The 22,368-nt window shown below is 35.2% G+C and overlaps 1 protein-coding gene across 3 annotated transcripts in view; it reads left to right on the top strand.

Annotated features, from left to right (window-relative positions):
* The first annotated feature begins 391 nt into the window (after window positions 1-391).
* The window catches only part of ARMC3 (armadillo repeat containing 3), a 53,526-nt gene continuing 31,549 nt past the window's right edge, over window positions 392-22,368 (top strand). For all 3 annotated transcript variants that reach the window (XM_086614645.1, XM_009991541.2, XM_086614644.1), the window contains exons 1-9: window positions 392-439; window positions 7,277-7,394; window positions 9,327-9,452; window positions 11,255-11,323; window positions 11,655-11,830; window positions 13,134-13,328; window positions 14,131-14,314; window positions 19,214-19,366; window positions 19,490-19,595. In XM_086614645.1, the coding sequence (XP_086470771.1) occupies window positions 392-439; window positions 7,277-7,394; window positions 9,327-9,452; window positions 11,255-11,323; window positions 11,655-11,830; window positions 13,134-13,328; window positions 14,131-14,314; window positions 19,214-19,366; window positions 19,490-19,595 (1,175 nt within the window). The remainder of the gene's footprint in view (window positions 440-7,276; window positions 7,395-9,326; window positions 9,453-11,254; window positions 11,324-11,654; window positions 11,831-13,133; window positions 13,329-14,130; window positions 14,315-19,213; window positions 19,367-19,489; window positions 19,596-22,368) is intronic.

Genomic DNA, 22,368 nt, shown 5'->3' with positions numbered 1-22,368 from the left:
AGAAAGTATGGGGGAAATACCCTAACAGGACCTTCAAGTTCATATATGATTTGTAGATGCAGATAAAACTAACTTACAGAAAAGCACGTCCTAGGTATTTGTACCACAATACAATTTGAGCCTGTGATGTTTCGGATCTTTCTTTTTAGTTATCTATTTTATTGACGGATGTATTTTGCCAAATGTGTTCAAGTGTTAAAAAGTGTGGTTTATTTATAAGGGACAACTTTCTTCATAGAAATTACTATGTCAAATCTTCAAACTGATTAGGTGGGTCAAATGAATGAGTCTGTCTTACAAGCTTTCCTAAATGACTGGTAAACTGATTCCTAAAACACAGAAGCGAGTTTGTTTGTCTGCTTTTAATTTAATTTTTGTTTTTGTTTTTAGAATGGGAAAAAAAGTAAAGAAGGAAGTAGAGCCTCCACCCAAGCATGTGGTAAGTTTATAAACTGCTCTGTGCTATAAAATAAACATTACACAATTATAGGCCCAGCTCTACCGTCCTTACTTAGTTCCTTACTCTCCTACCTTACCCACATTGTTCTAAAAACATCTTTTAAAGATGATTCTATTTCTGCTTTTCTTGGACAGCATACAAGCCAGAGTGACTGGGCATGTGTAGCTCTTTATGGAGATTGTTATCTTTGGCAGGCTTTGCAAATAGCAGTGTATGAAACAATCCAGGCTTCTTTTTATTTGAAGAACAGAATTAGCTTTCCATTTGTAAAAATCAAAAGAGAAAAGAGAAGAGCGACCTGAAATCTGCCTGTCTTCAACTGTGGAGACATTCTTTTTCTTTAAGGATGAAAGAGTTAAGAGGCTAGATGGGTCTGCAGATTTTTTTACTGAATACAAAATTTTACAGGTATTTTGAATGACAGTACTACGTATTCTGGACCTTTTGCGAAGATATACATTCTTTAGCAGCAGTTCAGTTTTTTCTGGAATCATTGGAAGTGCTGCAGTGAGAACTACAAGGGCTGAAGCCAAATATGGAATAATGGTGATAATGTGACTTTTTTTCGAAAGGTGGCGATTAAGGGTCTGACACTAGCACACTTTTTTCAAGAGTTTTGATAAATTCACAAGGTACAAAGAGACCTCGAAAAAGATAGAGGTTCAAAACATAATTGGTTTAATTGTTTTTTCAGAAAGAAGTAGAGGAAATAAGACAGAAACACTGAAAAGAGAGTAATGTAAATTCTGTGCCAGTTAATAAATAAGTTAAGGAAAATCATCAGGACCTCAACGTGTCCCACAGAGGAGCGTGAAACTAAATGCAAAGTTCAGCGCACTATTTTAAAAAAGCAATCAATTTGTCTGTAGAGAGTGATGGTACTACAAGAGCTTTTTCCAAGGCCGTAGAAAAGTTGGTCAGCAAAAACTACATCACAATTTCAATAGTAAAGAAGCAGAAATAATTTTGGCTAAGACAGTAATATCCGATAGCCATGATGTCACTGAGGAATAGCAATTGATATCAGGTTTTGCCCAACTGTTCTGTGGAAAGATGAATATTACAATCATAATTCATAACCTCCAATCAATAATAAATCCTTATGAAAGGAGACTTGACATAATATTTCAACATGAGAGGATAAATTGATCTAAAACCATTTCTGTATCGAGTAACTTAGAAAACCAGGAGAAGACACAAAGAAGGTATATGTGGATAGGACTAATTAAAACAGGCCTGAAGAATTAAAATAAAGTATCTTTGCAGTCTAAAAAAAAAAATTGAAAGGCATAACAGTAGATTTAAGGATACAGATGAGCTAACCCCCTCCAAAGAAATAAAAGTTGACTTTTTCAGTAAACATCTAGAAAGTCAGTAGAAGCAGGACCACAATGTCTAGATCCAAAAGACTCCATTAGCATTTCTGGAGAAAAGTATGGTAGGGCCTACTAACTACTACAATAAACTGTGAATAATGTTAGAAAAGATATTCAACAATTGAAAAAATTGAACTTACAGAAAAGGTCAATAAAAGTATTAAAAAGGAAATAATAGGAAAGAGTGAAGTCCAGATGACATCTGCAGTTTTGGCTTAGTTTTTACCCTTCTTGTACTTCAGGCTAGCATATCTCTTCTAGCAGTCCTATCAGGAGAAAAAAAAATGAACGTGGCATAGCAAAACAGAATTAAATATGAAAATAGATCATTGATTAGTAGTAACTATCAACCAAGAAAATCTTCAAGCTATGAGAATATTGTTAATATCAAATCTCAAAACTTTAAATTTCACCTGGATATTTCAGGTGGCAGGAAATGAGATACAGACAAAATAAAAGATATATTGGCTATTATCTTCTGATTGATAAATGCTTATGAAAATGTCAAGCCCAAGAAAAGAAGCCTTGAGATAATGCGGACAGGCTTATAAAAGAGGGCCTTCATGCATGTGGAATGCTCTGAGAATATATGGTACTGCAAATGACCACTAATTTTTATAGATTTCTAGGAACGGGTGGAAAACACATCTCTTAGCCTAGCCACTGCTTATATGTTTCAGAAAGTATTCCTGAGGACTCTATTTTCCCTGCCTTTCATAATTTGTCTTTTACTATTATCTGTTCCGAGGACTGGGCTTCTCCAGGAAAAATATGGCTTTGAGCCTCTATCTCTATATGGATGACCTTAGACAGTAATTCAGGCAGATAAAATATGCTAGCTTTGACATACACTGATAGGAACTTTTCATATGATATCTTAATTAAGTTTAGTCTAGACAATATTACTATTTGATCATCAGCTAGGGCATAGGCATTAAAATGAAGCTTAAGATTACCACTAGAGAAAATACTGAGGCATTATCACTGAAAGAAAGCTATAGATACCTGAGTTTCTGAAAATGGCTTCATTCACAGCACTGATGTTAAAAAGATGGGATATATGAAGTGGCACTGTCAACTCCTGAAATTCAGTCTCCACGGAAACACCTTCTTTTGAGCAATTAATGCCTAGATACTAATTTGACTTGACTTCAGTAAGGTTTTCAACACTATCTCTCGTAACATCCTCATAGACAAACCGATGAAGTACGGACAAGATAGACAGTGTAAATAAAATGAAAACTAGCTGAACTGCCAGGCTCAAAGGGTTGTGATCAGCAGCATGAGGTCCAGCTGGAGGTCAGGCACTAGTGTTGTGCCCCAGGGATTGATCCTGGGGTGGCTACTTTTTAACCTCTTCATTAGTGACCGGAACCATGGCACAGCGTGCACCCTCAGCAAGTTTACAGAAGATACAAAATGGAGAGAAGAGATTGATAGACCAAACAGTTGTGCAGCCGTTCAGATAGACCTGAACAAACTAGAGAAATGGGAAATCAGGGAATTTTATTAAATTCAATAAAAGGAAATGCCACGTCCTGCCAAGTCCTGCACCTGGGGGAGGAATAACCAGTACAGACTGAGTGATGACCAGCTGGGAGGCGGCTTTTCAGGAAAGAACCTGGTGATTATGGTGGACATGCACCAGCAATGTGCACTTGGGGCAAAGAAAGCTAACAAAATCTTAGGGTGCATTAGGAGGGGTGTTGCCAGTAACTTGAGGGAGGGAACTAGTTAGTGCCTCCCACTCAACATTGGTGAGTGAGACTGCACCTGGAGTGCTGTGTCCAGTTCTTCGTTCCCCAGTACAAGAGACTCTTGGACTTAATGGAACAAGTCTGCCAAAGGCATGGAAGGAGCATTTGTCATTTGAGGAGAGACTGAGAGTTGGGACTGTTGTCTAGTCTTGAGAGAAGTCTTGGAGGGGTCTTATCAATGTGTGTAAATAACTGATAGGAGGGAGTAAAGAAGTCAGGCCAGGCTCTTCTCAGTGGTGCCCACTGAAAGGATGAGAGGCAATGGGCACAAACTGAAACCCAGGAGGTTCCATTTACACATAAGAAAAAATCCCCTCTTTTACTGTAAGAATGATGGAACATGGCACAGGTTTTCTGGTGTTTCCATCTCAAAAAAGGTACAGTTGAACTATAGAAAAGTACTGAGAAAGACAAGAAGAATAGACAGAGTGGCTTCTGTATTAGGAAAAATCAAAGAGAGCAGGTTTCTTCATCCGTAAAGGAAATGACTGTGAAGAGGAACATTGTAGAAAGTTACAAAAGGATGAATATACAGAGACGGCAAATAGGTGTCATTTATTTCGGTGTTTCTTGTGGTGAATGAACTGTGGAGGACAAATAAAATTATCTGGTGGTAGTTTTAAAACAAAGAAAAGGCACAACTATTTATATGGCTGTTAAACAGTGATACTTGAATCTCAGAATATTAAGGGTGGCTAAAATACAGATGGCTTCAAAAATTATTTATCAAATTAACTGGTGGAAAATTTTTCTTGGACTTTTTGAACACAGAGATAAAATCATTAGGTCACCATTTCTCTAGGTTGCAGAGTACTGGAGTTGGGGAGGAAATATAAGCAAAGTTTAATAGTTTACTTCCCCACACCTGTTACTGGCCTTTGTCGGAGTCTTTGGTCTGACTGGAAGTGTATTTTATATTACCTTCAGTTTCAACTAACTTAAGTTGATTGAAGCCAAAAAAAACCCCAAATACTCTGCAGTTTCTAATGGATTTGAAGTCAAATGTACAGAAAATTCATGATCAAAGACATACAGATTTTGAATTATAGCTTTCTTTTTCATTTAACTTGCTTCTTTCTTAATACAAACTGAATGTTGGAGATGTTGCTTATAAACTAGTTAAACTTCTGTGTTTAACTCAAGGTTATTTGTAACTTCAGGCATTATTTTAGCATATAATCTGTCCCATATATGCCATTAAGGGAAGAGTCTGCAAAGATGTATGAAGATTTGCAAGCCTTGATTAAAAAAAAAAAAAAAGAAAGGGAAACTCTAGCTATGCTGGCATTGTTGTAAGCAAAAGTCACATCCAGTTCCATGATAATTTTGATGAACAACGTTACTTTCCAGCAAATCCCTGACCTGCTCAGGCCTCTGACCTGTTAAACATAGGTTGATTTCAGTGACTCTTTCACTGGGTTTTCAGCATAAAACTGCTTCTAATAGCAAAGTGCCTATTGAGTATTTCAGACAGTAGTAGTGAATCTAATGTCTATACAAATGGGTAGAGATTAGATCAATTTCGCTCTGCTCATGTGCCAACCTGTCATTAAATCCTAGCAATTATCATTGAATTGGATAGTTTATATGATTACTTGTGAACACGAGAGGCAATGAAAATGGAGCAACGTAATAGCATCTTTGGTATTAGATCAATGTAAATAAATAACTGAGATTTAAAGTTCTCATTTCATGTTTCATTTCTTATTAAACTCCATCTGAGATCAATCTTTGTGTTTAGTTTTCTCTGGGGGACTAACAGCCTTTGCTCAAAATTATAGTTTTATCCCATCACCGAGTATTTGGCCAGACTCAGGAGATATGTCTGTGCTTAAATCATAGCACTTACCCGGAGTATCGTGTTCTGTCCATGCAAAGACACAAACATGCAGAAGTAGGGACGTATGAAGGCGGCTAAAGGGACTTCCAGTCATCTCTTACTTCTTGTATATGCCTCTCATACGGGTAGAATGAACAAACTGTGTAGAATGGGTAGAATGACTGTTGCTGTGATAAGCTGAATTTTTTGCCTCCTTACAATCTAAAAAGAAAATTCCTATAAAAAATTCCATCATTTTAGGCCTGTTATTAAGATGTAACCTGGACCACTGAACCACTATTTGGTTTAATTCTTGTTGCTGAGTCATTATTGAGCAAAATGACTCATGATACAGTAAGCCAATTATATTTCCTTTAAAAGGGAGCTTTGTTCCATGACTTGTCCCATGCCTCCACCTTATCACAGGAATCAGGAAGTTGGACCATGTTTGCAGGTTTTCAGACCTGCTTGAAGCTGGAGAGACCATTAAGCACATTAGCCAGGCAACCTCTTAACTGTTAATAAAACTTGGATCTTGATCTTGCAGCCTGTTAAATTGTGTGATATGCCTCATGGAAGATGATGAAATTATTTAGTTTTAAAAACCTACCAAAAATATGAATTCAGAAATCTGGTTATTAGTATCATATTTTTCCTTATTTTTGAACAAGCCAGAGGGAGAAGAAAAAAGACTCCTTTCTGTTAATTTTCCATCTAGCAAACTCATAACTTTTTTTAAAATTTTTGCTCAAAATAATTTCCTTGCTTGTCAACTGACTTGTATGTATCTTTGTGCCCTTATTGTTCAGCAACCTGTGCCTCTGATGTAGTTATTAGAGGGTTTTTAATTGAAGTAAAACAAATAATAGGCATTTTAAAGTATATATGGTATAAATATACATTGTAAAATATTTTTAAATAATTTATATTGCTATCTTAAATGATTAATCTGCTGTCTTTTAGATACAAATATGTTGATACTGAGGGACTGCATGACTTCAGAATGTTGTAGTTTCTGTATGTAACAGAGATACTCTATAGATCTAAAGTGTGAGGACAAAAGACAGTTTTTCCATATTAAAAAATTATTTTAAATCCAAATAAGCTTAAAACATTTTAATGGGTAGAATTTTCAGAAATCCTTGAGTCTTGTTAAAGAATGAAAGACTTTTTTAGAAGATTCCCTTTGTTAAGTGATGTTAGTCCCAAAGAATCTATTAAGAGGGCAAAAACTATCAGATTTGTTGGAAGATTTCTTTCTGTATGAGAGAGGTCAGAAATGGAAACGAATACTTTGTGTCATTTTTAGCTGGTTGAGTGGGAATCATATCATGGAAATACTTCAACTAGTACATGATCATGGTGAGCTAGTGAACTGAGTTGACGAAGGCACAGAAGGGTCCTTTTATTTTTTTAAAGCAACCACAAAGTGTCAATGCCACAGAGTAACCAAATCCTCTTCGTCACACAACGCCGAAGTTCATAGGCTCTGTGCACAGCTACTCGAAAGAAACTTCTCACGTTTGGTTCTGCAGCTGCAGGATGCATTGACACGTGTAACAGAATTACATAGTTTGTTGCCTTCAAGACTTCCTAGATGTACAGGGGAGTGTCAGGGTTTTCCCAAAATCTTCATTCAGGATGAAATAATGACTATATTTGGAAGTCAGTTATTCTTTCTTATTTTTCAATGCCTCATTATTAAAAAGAAATAATTTCTCCAAGTAAATAGCAACTCATGTTAATATTTCTAATTCAGTGTAGATCTCAAACTAGGGTTTTTTTTAATGAAATGTGGGAGTCTACGGCAGCACGTGGTTAGGCTCGTATCAATCAAACTGTTCTTTCCTTTTTTTGTTTGTAGTTTGATCCTTTATTGATTGAAAGCAAAACAGCAGCAACGGTTGTGCTAATGCTTAGTTCTCCTGAAGAGGAAGTTTTGGCCAAAGCATGTTATGCTCTATATAAATTTGCATCAAAAGGTTAGTCTTTTTGCAATGAGCTTTCCTTTGTGTTGCTTAGATTTTGCTAGTAGCTCACGATTTTTTGGTTTCCTGGCTCTGGAATCTTCATTTCGTCTCAAAGGTCTCTGTCAAGGTTTTGAGAGTTTTCTGAAATGTCTGACAAACCACCTCTATGTGCAGTTACAAAGAAGTCCTGTGGTTTGTGTGGAGGAAGTTTTTATGATTTTGTTGTAGAATTTTATGTTCTCTGTTTAATAGAGCTTGAATCTGTTTTGTTATGAGCAACAGACCTGCATCTGGGAAAGAATTGTCTTTTTTATGTTACAGTTTGAAACTTCTGTACTAGTGTAGTTATTTTAAGATTCAGTTTTCAATGAAAATTACTTTTTAGCCTGTTACTGTGATTTTTGCCTATATCTCTTGAGTCAGTACTTCTGTGACAGGTGATTTATTGGACACCTTTATCAAGCTTATTTCTGTATGTGTTAAGAATCTAACAAGTCTCCAAGATTTCAAATCTACCAAAGGTCCCTGTGTTAGCTATAGCTAAGTGTCCTGTTCCAGGTACCCGGAAGGTAACTATATAACAAAGGCTCAGAATTATATAGCACAGAATTTCCTAAGTTGCCTCCTACTCATTGCATGCCAGCCACTCAAATTGGTGTACACTGGTAGCATTCTTGGTATAATTAATCTGTTTTAATTTAAATTTCCGTTTATGTTATCTTTAAAAATTATCATTTTATGTGCTGATTGTTGTACTGATGGCAATTATCAACACTGCTGAAGTTGTGAGAGAAGAGCTGAAGACTTTGACAGTTGGCATGGAATCATTGGGTTTTGAAAGATGTTTACATTCAGCTTAATGTTGCAAGCCTGGCTGGGGGCATGTAACCAAATTTTGAATATGTGAAGAGAGAATTTGAACTGGTGGGAGACAGCTATGAACCACACACCATAAACTCTTGTTGCCTCCTTCCCTGCTGTCCACAGTAACATATGGCACACTGCAAGAGGACAGATATTTAATTTTTCGGTTTCACTAAATGAATAATCCTTCAAATCCTTAACATAGATATCCCTTCAATCTTCCAGAAGACTAGACTGTAACTTTGCAGTGTGGCACAACAGAAGGAGTTGTTTTCACTTTGCAGTTAATTTATTTCCTGAATGTTGCTAATGTCACTAGTAAAATAATTCCCATCCCTCAAGAGAAAATAGTTCTTGTATTTTAACTGTGTTTTGGCCTGAGAATGAGCATAGTTCTCTGGTTTATTCTCACATTGCTCACTTGCAGCCGGAAAGGACATGCACGGTTCATTAGAAAATGAGTTGTAAAGCTGTTGTGGCAACTGAGAATAGGAGTAGGTTTTGGATTTTGTTTCTTGGGTTTGGGGTGTTTTTAGAGTGAGCAGGAAAGAAGGCTGTAATCATACAAAATGCTTCTGTTCTTTGCATGGCCAGAGCCTACTCAGCTACAAAGTTTTCAGGTGGTAGAATCCCAGGTGGGATTTAATGATTTAATGAGCAGTTGCTTCAGTTGAGGGGTAGTGCAGATCCACAGAATGAATTAACTGTTACTTTGAGGAAAACAAAATTGGGAGGCAAGAAAAGAGGAAAATAAAATGAGGTTCATAATGATATAATTCACCTGTACTTCGCTAAATAGAAAGGTGTCCTTTGTACTACCACTGCATTCTCCAACGAATGAGTGTCCGATAGACAGAAGCATCCTTTGCTTTACAAATGTGAATTAATCCTAGATACTATTAATCCTCGATATTATTTGACACGTTTATTTGCGTTATAGGTTAGACAATCTCCCAAGGCCCAGGCCTTTGTTCTTTGATTCTACAGTCCAATAAAAGATTGGTAGCTGTTCTACTTTGTTACATTAGAACTGTGAGCTTCTTGCATTTTTACAGAAGTTTTAACCTAATTACTCTTCAGGTGATGAAAACAAAATGACACTTCTTGGTCTTGGAGCAGTGGAACGTCTATATAAACTCATCACACATGAAAATCCAATTGTACGCAGAAATGCCGTCATGGTATTTGGCATCATGGCTTCTAATGGTAAGAGTCTCCATCTTTAAATATTTTTCAATGTGTATGAGTGTGATTATCAAAGCAATAGGTGGCCCATGTGAAAAAATCCTTTATGAACAGCCCAGAATAAAGGAGCAAATTCAGCTAGAGTGAACCCCACTAATTTTGGAAAAAAAAAAAAAAAGGCAAGATAAGTTAATTTTCCTCCAACCTTTATTTTTGTTTTGATGGAGCCAAATTGAAATGGTTTAATACTGGAATAATGTCTGTCAGGGAAAGCCTGACTACAAGATGCCCACCGATGTGGACATGACACAATCTTCTCTTTTACAAAAGTTGGAAGAGAATGATAAAAGTAGTATTTATCATCTACAGAAAATGCTATGGTTCAATATCAGTTGTTACTTCAGGCATTAGTGTAACTTGAGTGATAAGGGAGAAAATGGGTTAATTTAAAGTAGCTAACTCAAGTATTGATGGCAAAAAAGCCTGAACTACCAAGCACTGGTGTGCATAGTCACCCAGCTGCTTTGGCAGGTCAGTGCTGCTGTAAATATTTTGTTATCTGTATCTGGGCTAGTGAAACTCAAACAATCTTGAGTATCTCTCGGAGATGGCAAGGTAGTGTATCAGCTGTAGCCATACCATTATTACATGATTTAACCACAGTATGTGCAGATTCCCTTGTACCTTTTTATAAGGCGAGAATGAATGTGTTACATCCATGCTGAGTGGCTGAGTGCTGAATGGTCAAGCTGCAGTCAGTGGTATGTAGACATATGTGAAGATGAAAGAATAAGTGATGTAAGGTTGAGTTTCAGTGGCTGTTATTTTTACATTGCTTTATAAACCTACATCTAATCAATATAATTAATCAGATCTTATTTGGTAGATGTTCTATCTAGTTGTCTTCCATGGTGATATCCTAACCGCCATTTAAGTCTTTTCATCAACTGCTGCCTGCTTTTTGTGTCACATTGGACCTTATGCTCTTTACATTACTTTCAACTAAACATTAGGATATAGTCACTCCTTCAGACTGTGGCTTCCAACGCTGCTGGACAAGCATGGATTTGAATTACTTCCATTCAAATAAATTGAAGATTTGAACATCTTCCATTTATAGTCATATCTTAATTGTTTTTATCTTTAGAAGTATATTCAGCTTACACCTGTTTTCTTACATTCCAACACTGTAGGTGTTGATAGGGACAACACAGCCCTGCAAGATCGCATGAAGTCTGTCCTAAAGAATGTTTTTTGGTTATTCTATCCAGTGGTTGTGGTTTTGCTAGTTTGCCATTGACAACAATAAAAATGCATTCTGAAAGTCTTTACTGTGATTTTAATAAGACCTATATAGTTCGTGTTTTCAAATTGCAATGTGGGCTGCATAAATGTTAGCATAAAATTAGAAAGTGATGGCTTGAAAATTAAATAATGGAAGGATTGCTTTTAGTTTGATAATTTTAACCACAAATAATTTTAATTATTGAGGTATAACTTCTTTGACAACTAAAACTGTGGAATATTTAAACAGAACTTGCTTAGATGCAAGTATTTTGAGTAAAGTTTCAATTAAGTATTGAGGAACTTCATATATACATATCAAGTGTGAAAGGGTGTTTTCCAGTACTTGAAAATCTCCTAGATGTTTTCTGGGCTTATTATGATCTTGGTATAACTTCACTTGTGTGTCATTCTCAGACAGACCTTTTTGTCACTCAGGGAGTGACTGTAAGTACATTTCCCTTGGAGCAGAAACTGTTTCTTCACTCAGCCAACGTTGCCAAATGAAAGACTTCATATTTGTATTTATTTCATTATAGATGATGTCAAGAAGTTACTGAGGGAACTGGATGTCACAAATTCACTAATATCACAGCTGGCGCCAGAAGGTAGCTTGCAGTATTCGTTCCTTGTGCAAAAATACACTGAGAAATAATTTATGATTGCCGTTTTATTGGACAATTTAATAAAATCTTCCTTGTAACTTGTGATTTGTCATACTACATGTTAAATAGGTAATTGCTTTTATAGGAGTAGCTCTGTTACTCACTGAGTAGTGTTTTATGTTGTACAGATGTAGCAACATGTTTATGGAGATGTCATGGATGATTAACAGCTATTGTTTATTGACTTCAAATAATATTTTAAACCACTGGATTAATGAACATATACTGTGCTGAATAAAACCTGATGAAAATATTTCTTTATGTTTTACCATAGAAGATGTAGTTATCCATGAATTTGCCACTCTGTGTCTAGCACATATGGCTGTTGAATATACTACTAAGGTACAAATATTTGAGCAAGGTGGATTAGAACCACTAATCGCACTGCTAAGTAGCCCTGATCCTGATGTTAAGAAGAATTCGGTTGAATGTATCTACCTCCTGGTGCAGGTAAAGTTTGTTGTTGTTGTTTTAAATTACAGTGGCGGATAAGCACTCTCCCCCCAGCCCCACCATCCTCAGTGGGGTTCATAATCTTAAAATATTTTGTTCCTTTACTCTCCATTGTTCATCAATATATTTGAAAACATTGCACCCAAGTCCTTGACTGTTACATTAGTTATGAATATAGGTGATTTGACTCTAATTCTGTGGTAACTTAACGCAATTATCCATGCTGTGCAGCAATGTAAGTGAGATCAGATTCAGATTTTTTTGATTAAATATGAATTTGTTTTCTTAGTTGGAAAACGTTAATCTCGGTAATGAGAGTTATAACCTGTCTATACAAAAGATTGGAATAATCCTGTAAATTAAAGAACTAGCAATTGCATTTTGCCTTGTTTTGTCCAGCGAGTCCATAGTCACAATTTCGAACATCTTTTTAATAATAAGCGAATGCTCTCAACAGCTACTTTCCATACTGGGTGGAATGGATTTGTTATTGGCTACTTTCACTCTCAGCACTAATGTCATCCATATGCTGCTTAGCAAAAGAATAGTGCATTTGTATGGCAGTTCTCTTCCATGGCTTAAGCGAATCAATTCAATAATGAATTCAGTTTATAACTCTATCTCTTTTGGGGCATCAGAGCATGTCTATTCAGAATCGCATTTTACTCTTTCTCCTTTTTTACTATCTCACTGTCTTTGTTGCAGGGTATATCTGGATAACTGCACCTGGTGCTTGCTTATATTGATAAGGATAATTGCATGCTGCACATGTGCAATAAGCTATTTAAAAGCAAATTGTAATTTATTTATTTTTTTCAATTTTAATATAATCTACTACTGTCTTTTTATTAAGCTGCAGATACACTGTTTAAAGTTGAAATTTTAAATTGTCATTTTATAATTACTAAAACAAAAGAAGATATAATCAGGCAACTGCAGTAGAGTGCGAAAAGTGTTTTCCCCTCGTTGAGATAAATAAAAATGATGAAACTAAATTTAAAAAACTTTCTCAAAGAAACATGTATGTTGAGACAAAGATGGCAACACCAAGAGTAAATAGGCTTCTGTGTACTTTAGACATGCAAAAAAATAATCAGAATTAAGGTTGCTGGGACTTGATTATATTCAGTTTGATTCTTAGATGAAAAGAAAGAAATCTTCAGAACTGAAAGTTCTGGAATATAAACTCATTTTTGTGTGTTTGAAATCAGATTTTTGGTGTTTTTTCTGTAAAAGTCTGGAATTGATGTACCATTATATTCTCTATCACTAACATTCTTTGTTGAATATTTTACTACAGGATTTTCAAAGCCGTGCTGCAGTTCGTGAATTGAATGTAATTCCACCCTTGCTGGAACTACTGAAATCTGAATACTCCGTTATTCAGTTGTTAGCCCTTAAAACCTTAGAAGTAATTAGCAAAGACAGAGAAACCAGGATAATACTGGGAGAAAATAAAGGATTAGATTGTCTTCTGAAGATACTGGAAAACAATGTACAGTTTACTTGCCTTAAAAGTTTTTTGTTCTTGCTGCTAATGTTTGTATGACTAATGAGAAATAATATTCATGTTATAGAAAAGTGATAAAAGAAGAAAGACCTCCTTACTTGGCGCTAACTGTGATAGAAATAGGATAAGCTAGGATACGTAGCTTACTAAAAAAGGGAGCAAAGGGATTCACCAAAATGTTTATGTATGTTTTATTGCTTTATTGCTATTAGTAATACTGTTTTGCATTTACTGTCCGTTTCTCAAATTTTTATAAAGATCAGAAAAATTGACCATGTAGCTTTTTATGCGATGTATTCCCCAAAATTTTTGATTGTTTGCTGAACTCTGGTGCTGGTTCCTAGTTCAAATGCTAGGTTTTTTTCTGAATTTAGTTTGATACCAATGGCCTTAAATATAATTTCCTACCTTGGAAATTTCATTGTTTATGTGAGACTCATTTTAGTGGTTCTTCAGTTCAGATGTCACCACGAGAAATATAATACATAGAGAAATTTGTGAACTTTTTGAAATTTTAAGATGACATGTCCTTTCTGAATACCTGCCCAACCCACTTTGTTATAAATGAGAGACTTTAAGGATTTTTACTTTTTTTGATAAAGTGTATTTCATCCTGAGACACATCAAAGAAATTATACAAAAAATATGAGTATGAAAATACGTATTTTGCAGTATAAATAAACTGTCCAAAAGAAATTTATGAAAATTATCCTACAAAGTTAAAAGCCAAAGATATTTTAATCCTTAATATTTGAAGGTTATTTGTTTGGGTTTTTTTCCTTATTAGGAGTTCAGTGATCTACATGTGGAAACTCTTGCTGTGTTGGGAAATTGTCTGGAAGATGTGCATACTCTGCAACTGATTCAGCAGGCAGGAGGCCTTAAAAAGCTACTGTCATTCGTAGGAGTATCTACTGTTCCTGATATTCAGAAGAATGCAGCAAAGGCAATTACCAAAGCAGCTTATGACTGTATGTGACTTTTTAAAAATCCAGGCACGTGAATTTAATTATGAAGTAAATTTTCATCCAGAATGAGGCTATCTTATCTGGTTGAGGGTAGTACTTGTGCTGAGGAGAACACTGGCAAGAATGAATTACAGTGATGAATCTTGGCAATCAGAGCAGCAATTGGATGCTAGGCTGTATATATGGATGAAAATGTTAAGATTTTGACTCAATTTATTTTTAAATGTATATATTCTTGCAAAATGCTGTCCTCAAAAAGGAAAATGGAGCTCTGAAAATGTGATGTTTATCTTTTGTTTAGTGATGCCAGGTAATTGCCATCTTAAGTCACCTTTGCTGGCACTATTTCTCATCAGTATCAGTTAAGACTTAATCGCAAGCTTACTTCCCTTTGCATACAACTGCTCGTCTAAATGTCAGGCAATTTCATATACAAATTCCTTTAAGAGGGACATGAAAAAAAGCCTTTCAAATGGCTTGAGATTAATATTCCCAGTGGAGTTAAATAGTTTCATTGTCATCTTTTTATAATTATTCATCCTATAGTTCTTTTTTATATGCTTTTCTTTAATTCACCAAGGAATTCTGGATTAGGCAGAACATACTCATCACCTTTACTCACATGGACGCTCTTTAAATAAATCTACATTTGAAATTCCTTCCATACATTGGTTTCTGAGTTGCAACATATGCCTAGTAGTACTATATAACAAAATGCAATGTAAGAAATAACATACTTCTGTCTATAGAAGATTTTAATTCTGTCAAGGGATTTTGATGACAGTAACTATGACAGTAGAGCTTAAATATTTCGTTAGTATTTCTAACATCTCTGAATCATGGCTTTAATTTATGTTATTTTATAAATATGTTATCTAATACAATAAATTGATAAAATAATCTCTCCTTTCTACAGTGTTTCAGACCTCCTTTCTTCTCTTCCCACCTTGTCTGTCCAATTCTTTTTTAACCTTCCTTAGTTTGACATACTGGGTATTTGCACTGATTTGGGTTGCAAATGATACATGAAAAGAGTGGAATCTACCTTTCCTAGTACTCTGTGGGTTTCTGTATGCTTTTATCATTATCTACTGGTAGCTTTGCAAATCACTGAAAATTATTTTCGTTAATGTTTAGGTATCAAAGATAGGAAGGGACTTTTTTATGCCAGTATTTCTTTGTGTGTTTTCCTGTATTGTTATTTTATTATGCTACTTAGGACTGTCAGTATCATTTTTATAGCCCTGTGACAGGCTTGTAAGTAGTATGCTAAGCAGATTTATATTTGATCCTACTACTTTCTGCTGCATCTTACTCCTTTTTCATATTTATTTTCAAATAAGCATAGCCTTCTTTTCTTCTTTCACACCTTTTTCAGTTTTTGTGGCCTAATATTTTAGCAGCTGTTAGTAGAAGCATGTCTGAACACAACATTTTTAAAAGACGGTGGCAAGAGCTGCACATAATATATTACAGTACTGCCTGTGATCTTATATCATGGGATGTTACCGTCAGTGAAGATGCATCTTCTTGTCACACTTCTTTACAAATGGAGTCAATGTGGTTTCATTATAAAGGTTTGCTCTCTTCTTCAGCCTATGACAGTTGGTATGGATGCAGCAAGCTGGGAAAATAGATCAAAAGAAGATTTAACATATTTGCTTCCAAGCTGTAGAATTTTGGTGACAACCAGTTAGACAAAGGGCAACTTATTGTACTGGTGCAGTGGAAAACACAGTCCAGTAAACTTACTGCTCAACATGGCCCCCAGAAGTATTGAATTTTATTTCAGATACATAGAGCTACTGGTCTAAATTCAGCCTTCCAGTGGAAAGAAAGGTGACATTGGGGCCATTATAAGAAGTAGTCCAAGTGCAAAAAGAAAACAGAAATTTTCGCAGTTCTTATTTGTTTGTTTGGATCCTGGTTGTAAATACACTAAACAGCCTATCCAAACTGCAACACTACTGTATACTGTACTAATTCTTGCCTTGATGTAAATCCAGTATAATACAACACTGCTCTAAATTCTTTTATGACTTTTTCATTAAATTTGCAATAGCCATCCAGTAGCCCACATTCTTCAGGTTTGATAATTATGGTTGCATTTTATGAACATTTCCTGCATACTTGAGAAAGAAAATACCACGTTTCATTGAAAAACTTACTTCTGCTATGATAGAACATTTATCTATCTCTTTTTTTTTTAATCGTGGCAGCTGAGCATACAGCAGTGTCTGGTTTTGAAATTATTATTGTTGACAGATGGAATTTAGTTTTGTTTTTTTTCCTGGTAGATGTGATCATAGCAAACAGTTTTGGTTTATGCTGCTTTCAGCCCTTTGGAAAGGGACTCCTGTAACTTTTTGTTGTTGTTATCATAAGACATATGTATCCCTTAAGAGCTATTCTCAATCTCAGAATAAATTACATGGTACAAGCACTATACTTAATTTTAAGTAGCATCTATTTAAGTAAATTAAAATTGATCATATTTCTATACATAATCATTATCTTTTTGCCCCTGAAAATTTGTTTTGTTCTGTAACAAAAGGGAGCATACTAAGCATACTCTGTAGCCTGATTAACATACACTTTTTCGTAATACAGATTTTTATTTATCTGGGTAATCTCAAGCCAAGATCAAGTGAGAAGTCATGATATTATTTAACATTAACTTTTTTTCATTTGAAATTATTGTAAATAATGCCATAATGTGACGACAGGGAGCTGAATAGGTAATCAGTAGAACTCTGACCATGATTTTAGGGTAAGAAAGGGAAATAAGAAAATATATTGAAAAATAAAAGTTGATTCATGATAGGATCACTGCATGAAAAACTGGACAGTAGTGTTAGTGCTCCAGACTCTTTTAGTTGGATGTGCCTGAGTATTTTATTTCACATTAAATCAATGTATTCAAATTACTTAGGGGTCAAGAAATTCATCCCTGTAAATATGGTGTTGGCACTGACATGAGAAGTACTTAAGTACAAAGGATGCTTTTCAATTGTACATTCTTTCTTTTCTATAGTAAAAGCCAAAGGAAACAATTCATGCAAACAGACAGAGGATCAGCAGAAAATAATCATTCCATAAATAGAATTGGCACCTGGATCTTAAAATATTAATCACTTTCATCTAGCTAGCTAGCTAAATATAGGTGCATACTGTTCACCAGAAATTAAAATCCTAAATCTATTTTTCCACATTATTGGAAAAGTCTTTATTTTCTTGAAAATGTTTAAAATCACTGTTTCCACTCTTCCAAATGAATTACTATTATTATTGTTGCTGATGTTGTTATTTCACATAGGCATAAATTATCCTTAAAATGAAATGCTTACCCGTCATCATAACTGCCTTTAAAAGCAATAACAATTTCTAAGAAAATCTGTGTAGTAATAAGTAACTTCCTGTACAAGAACCAACTTACTGAGGCATGAAGAACCTCTAGAGATCATTATCAGGGACTATGGACTACTTTGGCAAGCAACAGGTCAGCAGCATACTTGATTACTTGTCAAAATGGTCTGTAATCCCAATTAAGGCCTTCTCTTGAGAGCTGGCTGATATGCCTCAAGGTTGTGGCCAAGGTTTTGCTGACGCTTAAAATCCTCCCTGTTTTGTTTGTTGCATCTTTTTCTTTGTGATTTCAATTGTGTGTCTCTGATTATTCTAAAATTATTTAAAATTGAGCTAGAGAGGAGAAAATGTCTAGCCATCTTAGGTATGTGCATTGAGTCATTTCTTCCATAACTGGATTTTGAATCAAACTTTCTTTTCGTTGGCTTTGTGGAGTTCTATTTGTTTACTTTTATTCACTACAGATTAAGTTCTATTTAAAATAATACTTCCCTTATTCTTCTTTCCTTTTTAAATTTTTTATTTGTAAGACAACAGCAAATAAGGGAATGATCTCTCAAAGCATTAGTAAGCACTGGTAAAATTTCCGAATATGTCAAAGTCCTACGGACTTACTTCTCAGTTCCTGAATTTCTTTTATACATTCAAAAATTTTACCATGTACATATAACTTCAAGTATGTAATTAATCCGCTTTAAATTATGCATATGGTTAAATCTTTATTGACCCTTGTAACTGTAGAGCTTGTATACTGTCCAATCCCTTTCTGACTGAGAAGTTTCACTTAGGGCCCTTTCTAACAACATGTGCACTTCTGACATCCATTTTGAGATCAGTGAGTTTACTATTGTGATTGTCCAATGTCTGTAGATACTTTCTAGATATTCTATGTTGTTACTTGTGTGGAGGAAGGGAACATCTGTGTTCTTCCTTAGCTCCTGCAGATGATTGCAGTGTAGGTCAGCAGTGAACCCTGTGTCACCAGACTAAAATATGAAATTGAAATTCTCTGCAAAGTGTGCACTAATAAAGAACTGAAAGCTGTGCAGAATTGAAAATTCCATTTTTAACACCTCTTGCCCTTTTTTGACTATTTTAGTATTTAAACTGGTACTCCAAGTCCAATTGTACTTTTACTGTATGTTCTTCAATTTTATGCATTTGAACTTTTAGCATAAAGCAAAGTAAGCATGATCCAAAGTATGATCTGCTGAATTGGAAAAGCTGTTTTCATCAAGCCTGTATGCATTCTGCAGTTTTAAGTCATGCAGAACAAACTTTGCATTCTCTTGGGCTCTGTACTTTTAAAGCTGTATTTGGGCTTGATTCAGAGTTCAGTGAAATCTAATAGGTTTTAGATCGGGTCCTTTGTGCACTTTTCTTTATTGCTGGTGCCTCTGTTACCAAAATATTGCCATTTCCATGGTATCAAAAGCAAGTGTTATGTTGGAAACAACTATATGAAATCAAACTCGTGTTCTTTCACCGATTTGGAAAATGAATGCAGATAATGCTGTTGTTCTTTTTCGTTTAAAGGTGAAAATAGGAAAATCTTAAATGAGGAAGAAGTTGAGAAGTGTCTCATAAAGCTTTTGGAAATTGATAGTGATGGAGTTAAAGTTGCTGCTTCCCAAGCAATTTCTGCCATGTGTGAGAATTTAGCTAGCAAACGTGCATTTGGACTCCAGGGTAAGTAAGGTGGGAAGGGATGAACTCAGAACCTGTCTTTTAACTTTTATAAGGAACGTATTATAATTTTTCAGATGGCCGTGGTTTTCTAAAGGTTCATGTATACAATTGTTTCTTTCAAAGGGATTCCCCAGCTAGTACAGCTGCTAAGCAGTGACAATGAAGAGGTAAAAGAAGCTGCAGTGACAGCATTAGCTAATTTGACAGCAGGCAGCCCTAGTAATGCAAGGTGAGTCTGCAATAATTAAATTATTATTTAAAACCCTAATCTGAACACAAGTGATAATGTTTTTATTTTTTAAGAATGCCTCTTCTTGTCCTTATCCTACAAGGCAGGTCTGTTTGAATTGGACTGTAAGGCATTTTTTGGTGCTTATGAGTCATCTGGAATAGGTTGGTTCTCATCAGTTTTACAACAGTTACACTATCTCTACTAACGTTTGCTTTATCAAGGAAAGGTATGAAGCAGATGTAATGAAAGCATAGATATAAATCATGTTTTGAAGAGAACATATGAAGAAAATATGCCTCATAATCTAAGACGTTAGATGTGGAGTATTTTTTGAAAATTCAGAATCAGTAAGGTGTCTTAAAATTTGGTAGCTCATGTAACTTTTTTGGCTGATTTAAACCCAGTCTTTGAGGGATATAGCACTCAAATAATCTGGATAATGTCACTGTCTTTCTTTTTTTATTGTTTCCCAAGTAAGAGAGAATGCTCATAGTGCATTCTTTAAAAGAAAATGAGTGTAAATTCAGTACCTGGAATAACTAACAAAGGATGGTTACCTGACTATAAGTTCCAAAATAATTGTATCAACTAAATTCTACTGTCAATTGCAGAGTTCTGTTATTCCAACTCTATTAAAAGTTCTATTCAGGGAAAAGAAACAAAGCAGTCTGACGTGTATGAGCAAGCCCATGTAACTAACAAACCACAAAATAAAATTCCTTAAAAATTTCCTGGAATATGCTCAAGGAAGTTGTAATCCATTCACAGGCATTCTTTGAAAGGAAAAAGTAAAATAACTCACCAAATAAATCGTTTATTTCAATTTACTGATTCAGCTCTAATAGTCACCAGTATTCACTTAATGTTACCAGTTGGAGCCATAATTTGACAAAAGAGAATAATATTCTGTCCTCGGATTCACGTAGTAGATTTTTTTGTCTGATATTCTGCTCTCCTCGTGTGCAAGACTCTTCAGTTGGTGTCAGTGGCAGTCATACACACATAAAAAGAGCACGATACTGGAGACTAGGGGTCAAACTTTCAGCTCCGCTACAGCTGTTTTTTGTAGCACAGCCCTTTGAGGTTTCACATTGTGGAAAGGGAATCTCTGGAGAGTTTTGAGTTGATATAGCAGCTTATGCCAACTCATTCAGTTTTGGTTTTTTTTGCCAAGGAGATAGTCAGGACATTGTTTAGCTCAACTGCTAGAACAATTCTCTGAGACCTCAGGCAGGGAAATAGCTGTTTCTGTTCCTCTGCATTATAATGGAGTCCGTATTTGTTTCTTGCTGGGCAGAGTCAGGAAATTGTAAAGGTGACTTACATATACTTCTCTCTCTTTGCAGTCCAGCTCCAAGTACAATATGGAAGCACCAGATAATCTAATCACAGGTCTTCTGTGAAAATCAGGAAGCAATAATTTACATTAAATATGTATATTGGATGAATGCCATGTGACTATATAATTACTTTAAAGCTTCATTTCTAAATCAAAACCATTAATAAGTAATAGAAGGGTCCAAGTGTGACTAGGATCTATAAATGAATATATAGAGTTGAACCCTTAGTTGATACAAATTGGTATAGTTCCAGCTCACTGACTGAGTATCTGGCCCATATTTATTTTACATTCATGTAACAGGAAAAAAGTTTGAAGAAAATGCATTCCAGATTGACTTACCATAATCATATTTCATTCTGGAATATTTTGTGTATGTGTCTTGTAAACCACTGAAAATAAGTGTATAGATAATGAAGATGCTGATATACTTTTGTAATGATGTGACTTTGCTGTGTAATTACATTGACAATATTCTGTTTCCAAATGAGACTAATGAGACTAGTGCCATTTTATTGGTTATATATTAGATTCTTGTTATAAACCCTCCAAGAATATTAAATCATAAAGCTAGTAGTAGCAGGTAGACCTTATGTGGCAAGAACAAAATGGCTACAGTAAAGGGGAAGACTGTTTGCTGTAAATGTTTTCACTTTTTACTGGCCAGCCAAAAATTCAGTCATTGAACTGATACACAAAAGTGTTCTGCCCTTTTTCATTTCATGATCATTTTTGCATGCATTACATTGATTGAAGGATGTGTACCTTGCCCTTTCACTTTGTACAGTATATATTACAGAACGTAAACAGAGTACAAGACACTTGTATTTTTGCTGGAGATTTGTTGTTCTTCTTAGGAATATTTGGTCAAGAAATGTTGTCTGCTTTTCATATAATATGGAAAAAAAATACAAGTTAAAACAAATTGTGTAGTTAAAGCTCCCACAATAGCCAGCTCATAAGGGTAAAGTCTTCCATTGATTAATAACACAAGAACAGCGTAGGCAATGGGCAATACTACCCCCCACTAATGTATATTAACCTTGACCTTTAGGTGCTTCCCCACAGCAATGAAAGGCTAGTTCTATACCCCTACCCAATCAATCCTTTGTTTCTCAACAGAGACAGCTAATAAAGGTGTCAAATATGGTGGAGGTTTTGTAATTAGACCACCTGTTCACGATGAACGGGACAGAGACCAGCTTGTCATTTCATACAAGTCCCCAAGCAACCACGATTTGGCAAAAATAAATAAATTAATGAATCACTCTGGCCACCATAGTATTTTAACCAAAGATCTAGAGCAGAAGAGAACATGAGTCCCATACCAATGGTTTGAGTTTTCACGTTAACTGGAAAACATGGATTTTCAATATCATCTGTACCAGAGCACATACAAATTACTATAAATTGCTTCTAATATATTTTGGA

Source organism: Tauraco erythrolophus, chromosome 7 (genome assembly GCF_009769465.1).
Source record: "Tauraco erythrolophus isolate bTauEry1 chromosome 7, bTauEry1.pri, whole genome shotgun sequence".
In the NCBI taxonomy this organism is placed as follows: Eukaryota; Metazoa; Chordata; class Aves; order Musophagiformes; family Musophagidae; genus Tauraco; species Tauraco erythrolophus.
This window is presented reverse-complemented; position numbering and strand designations above follow the sequence as displayed.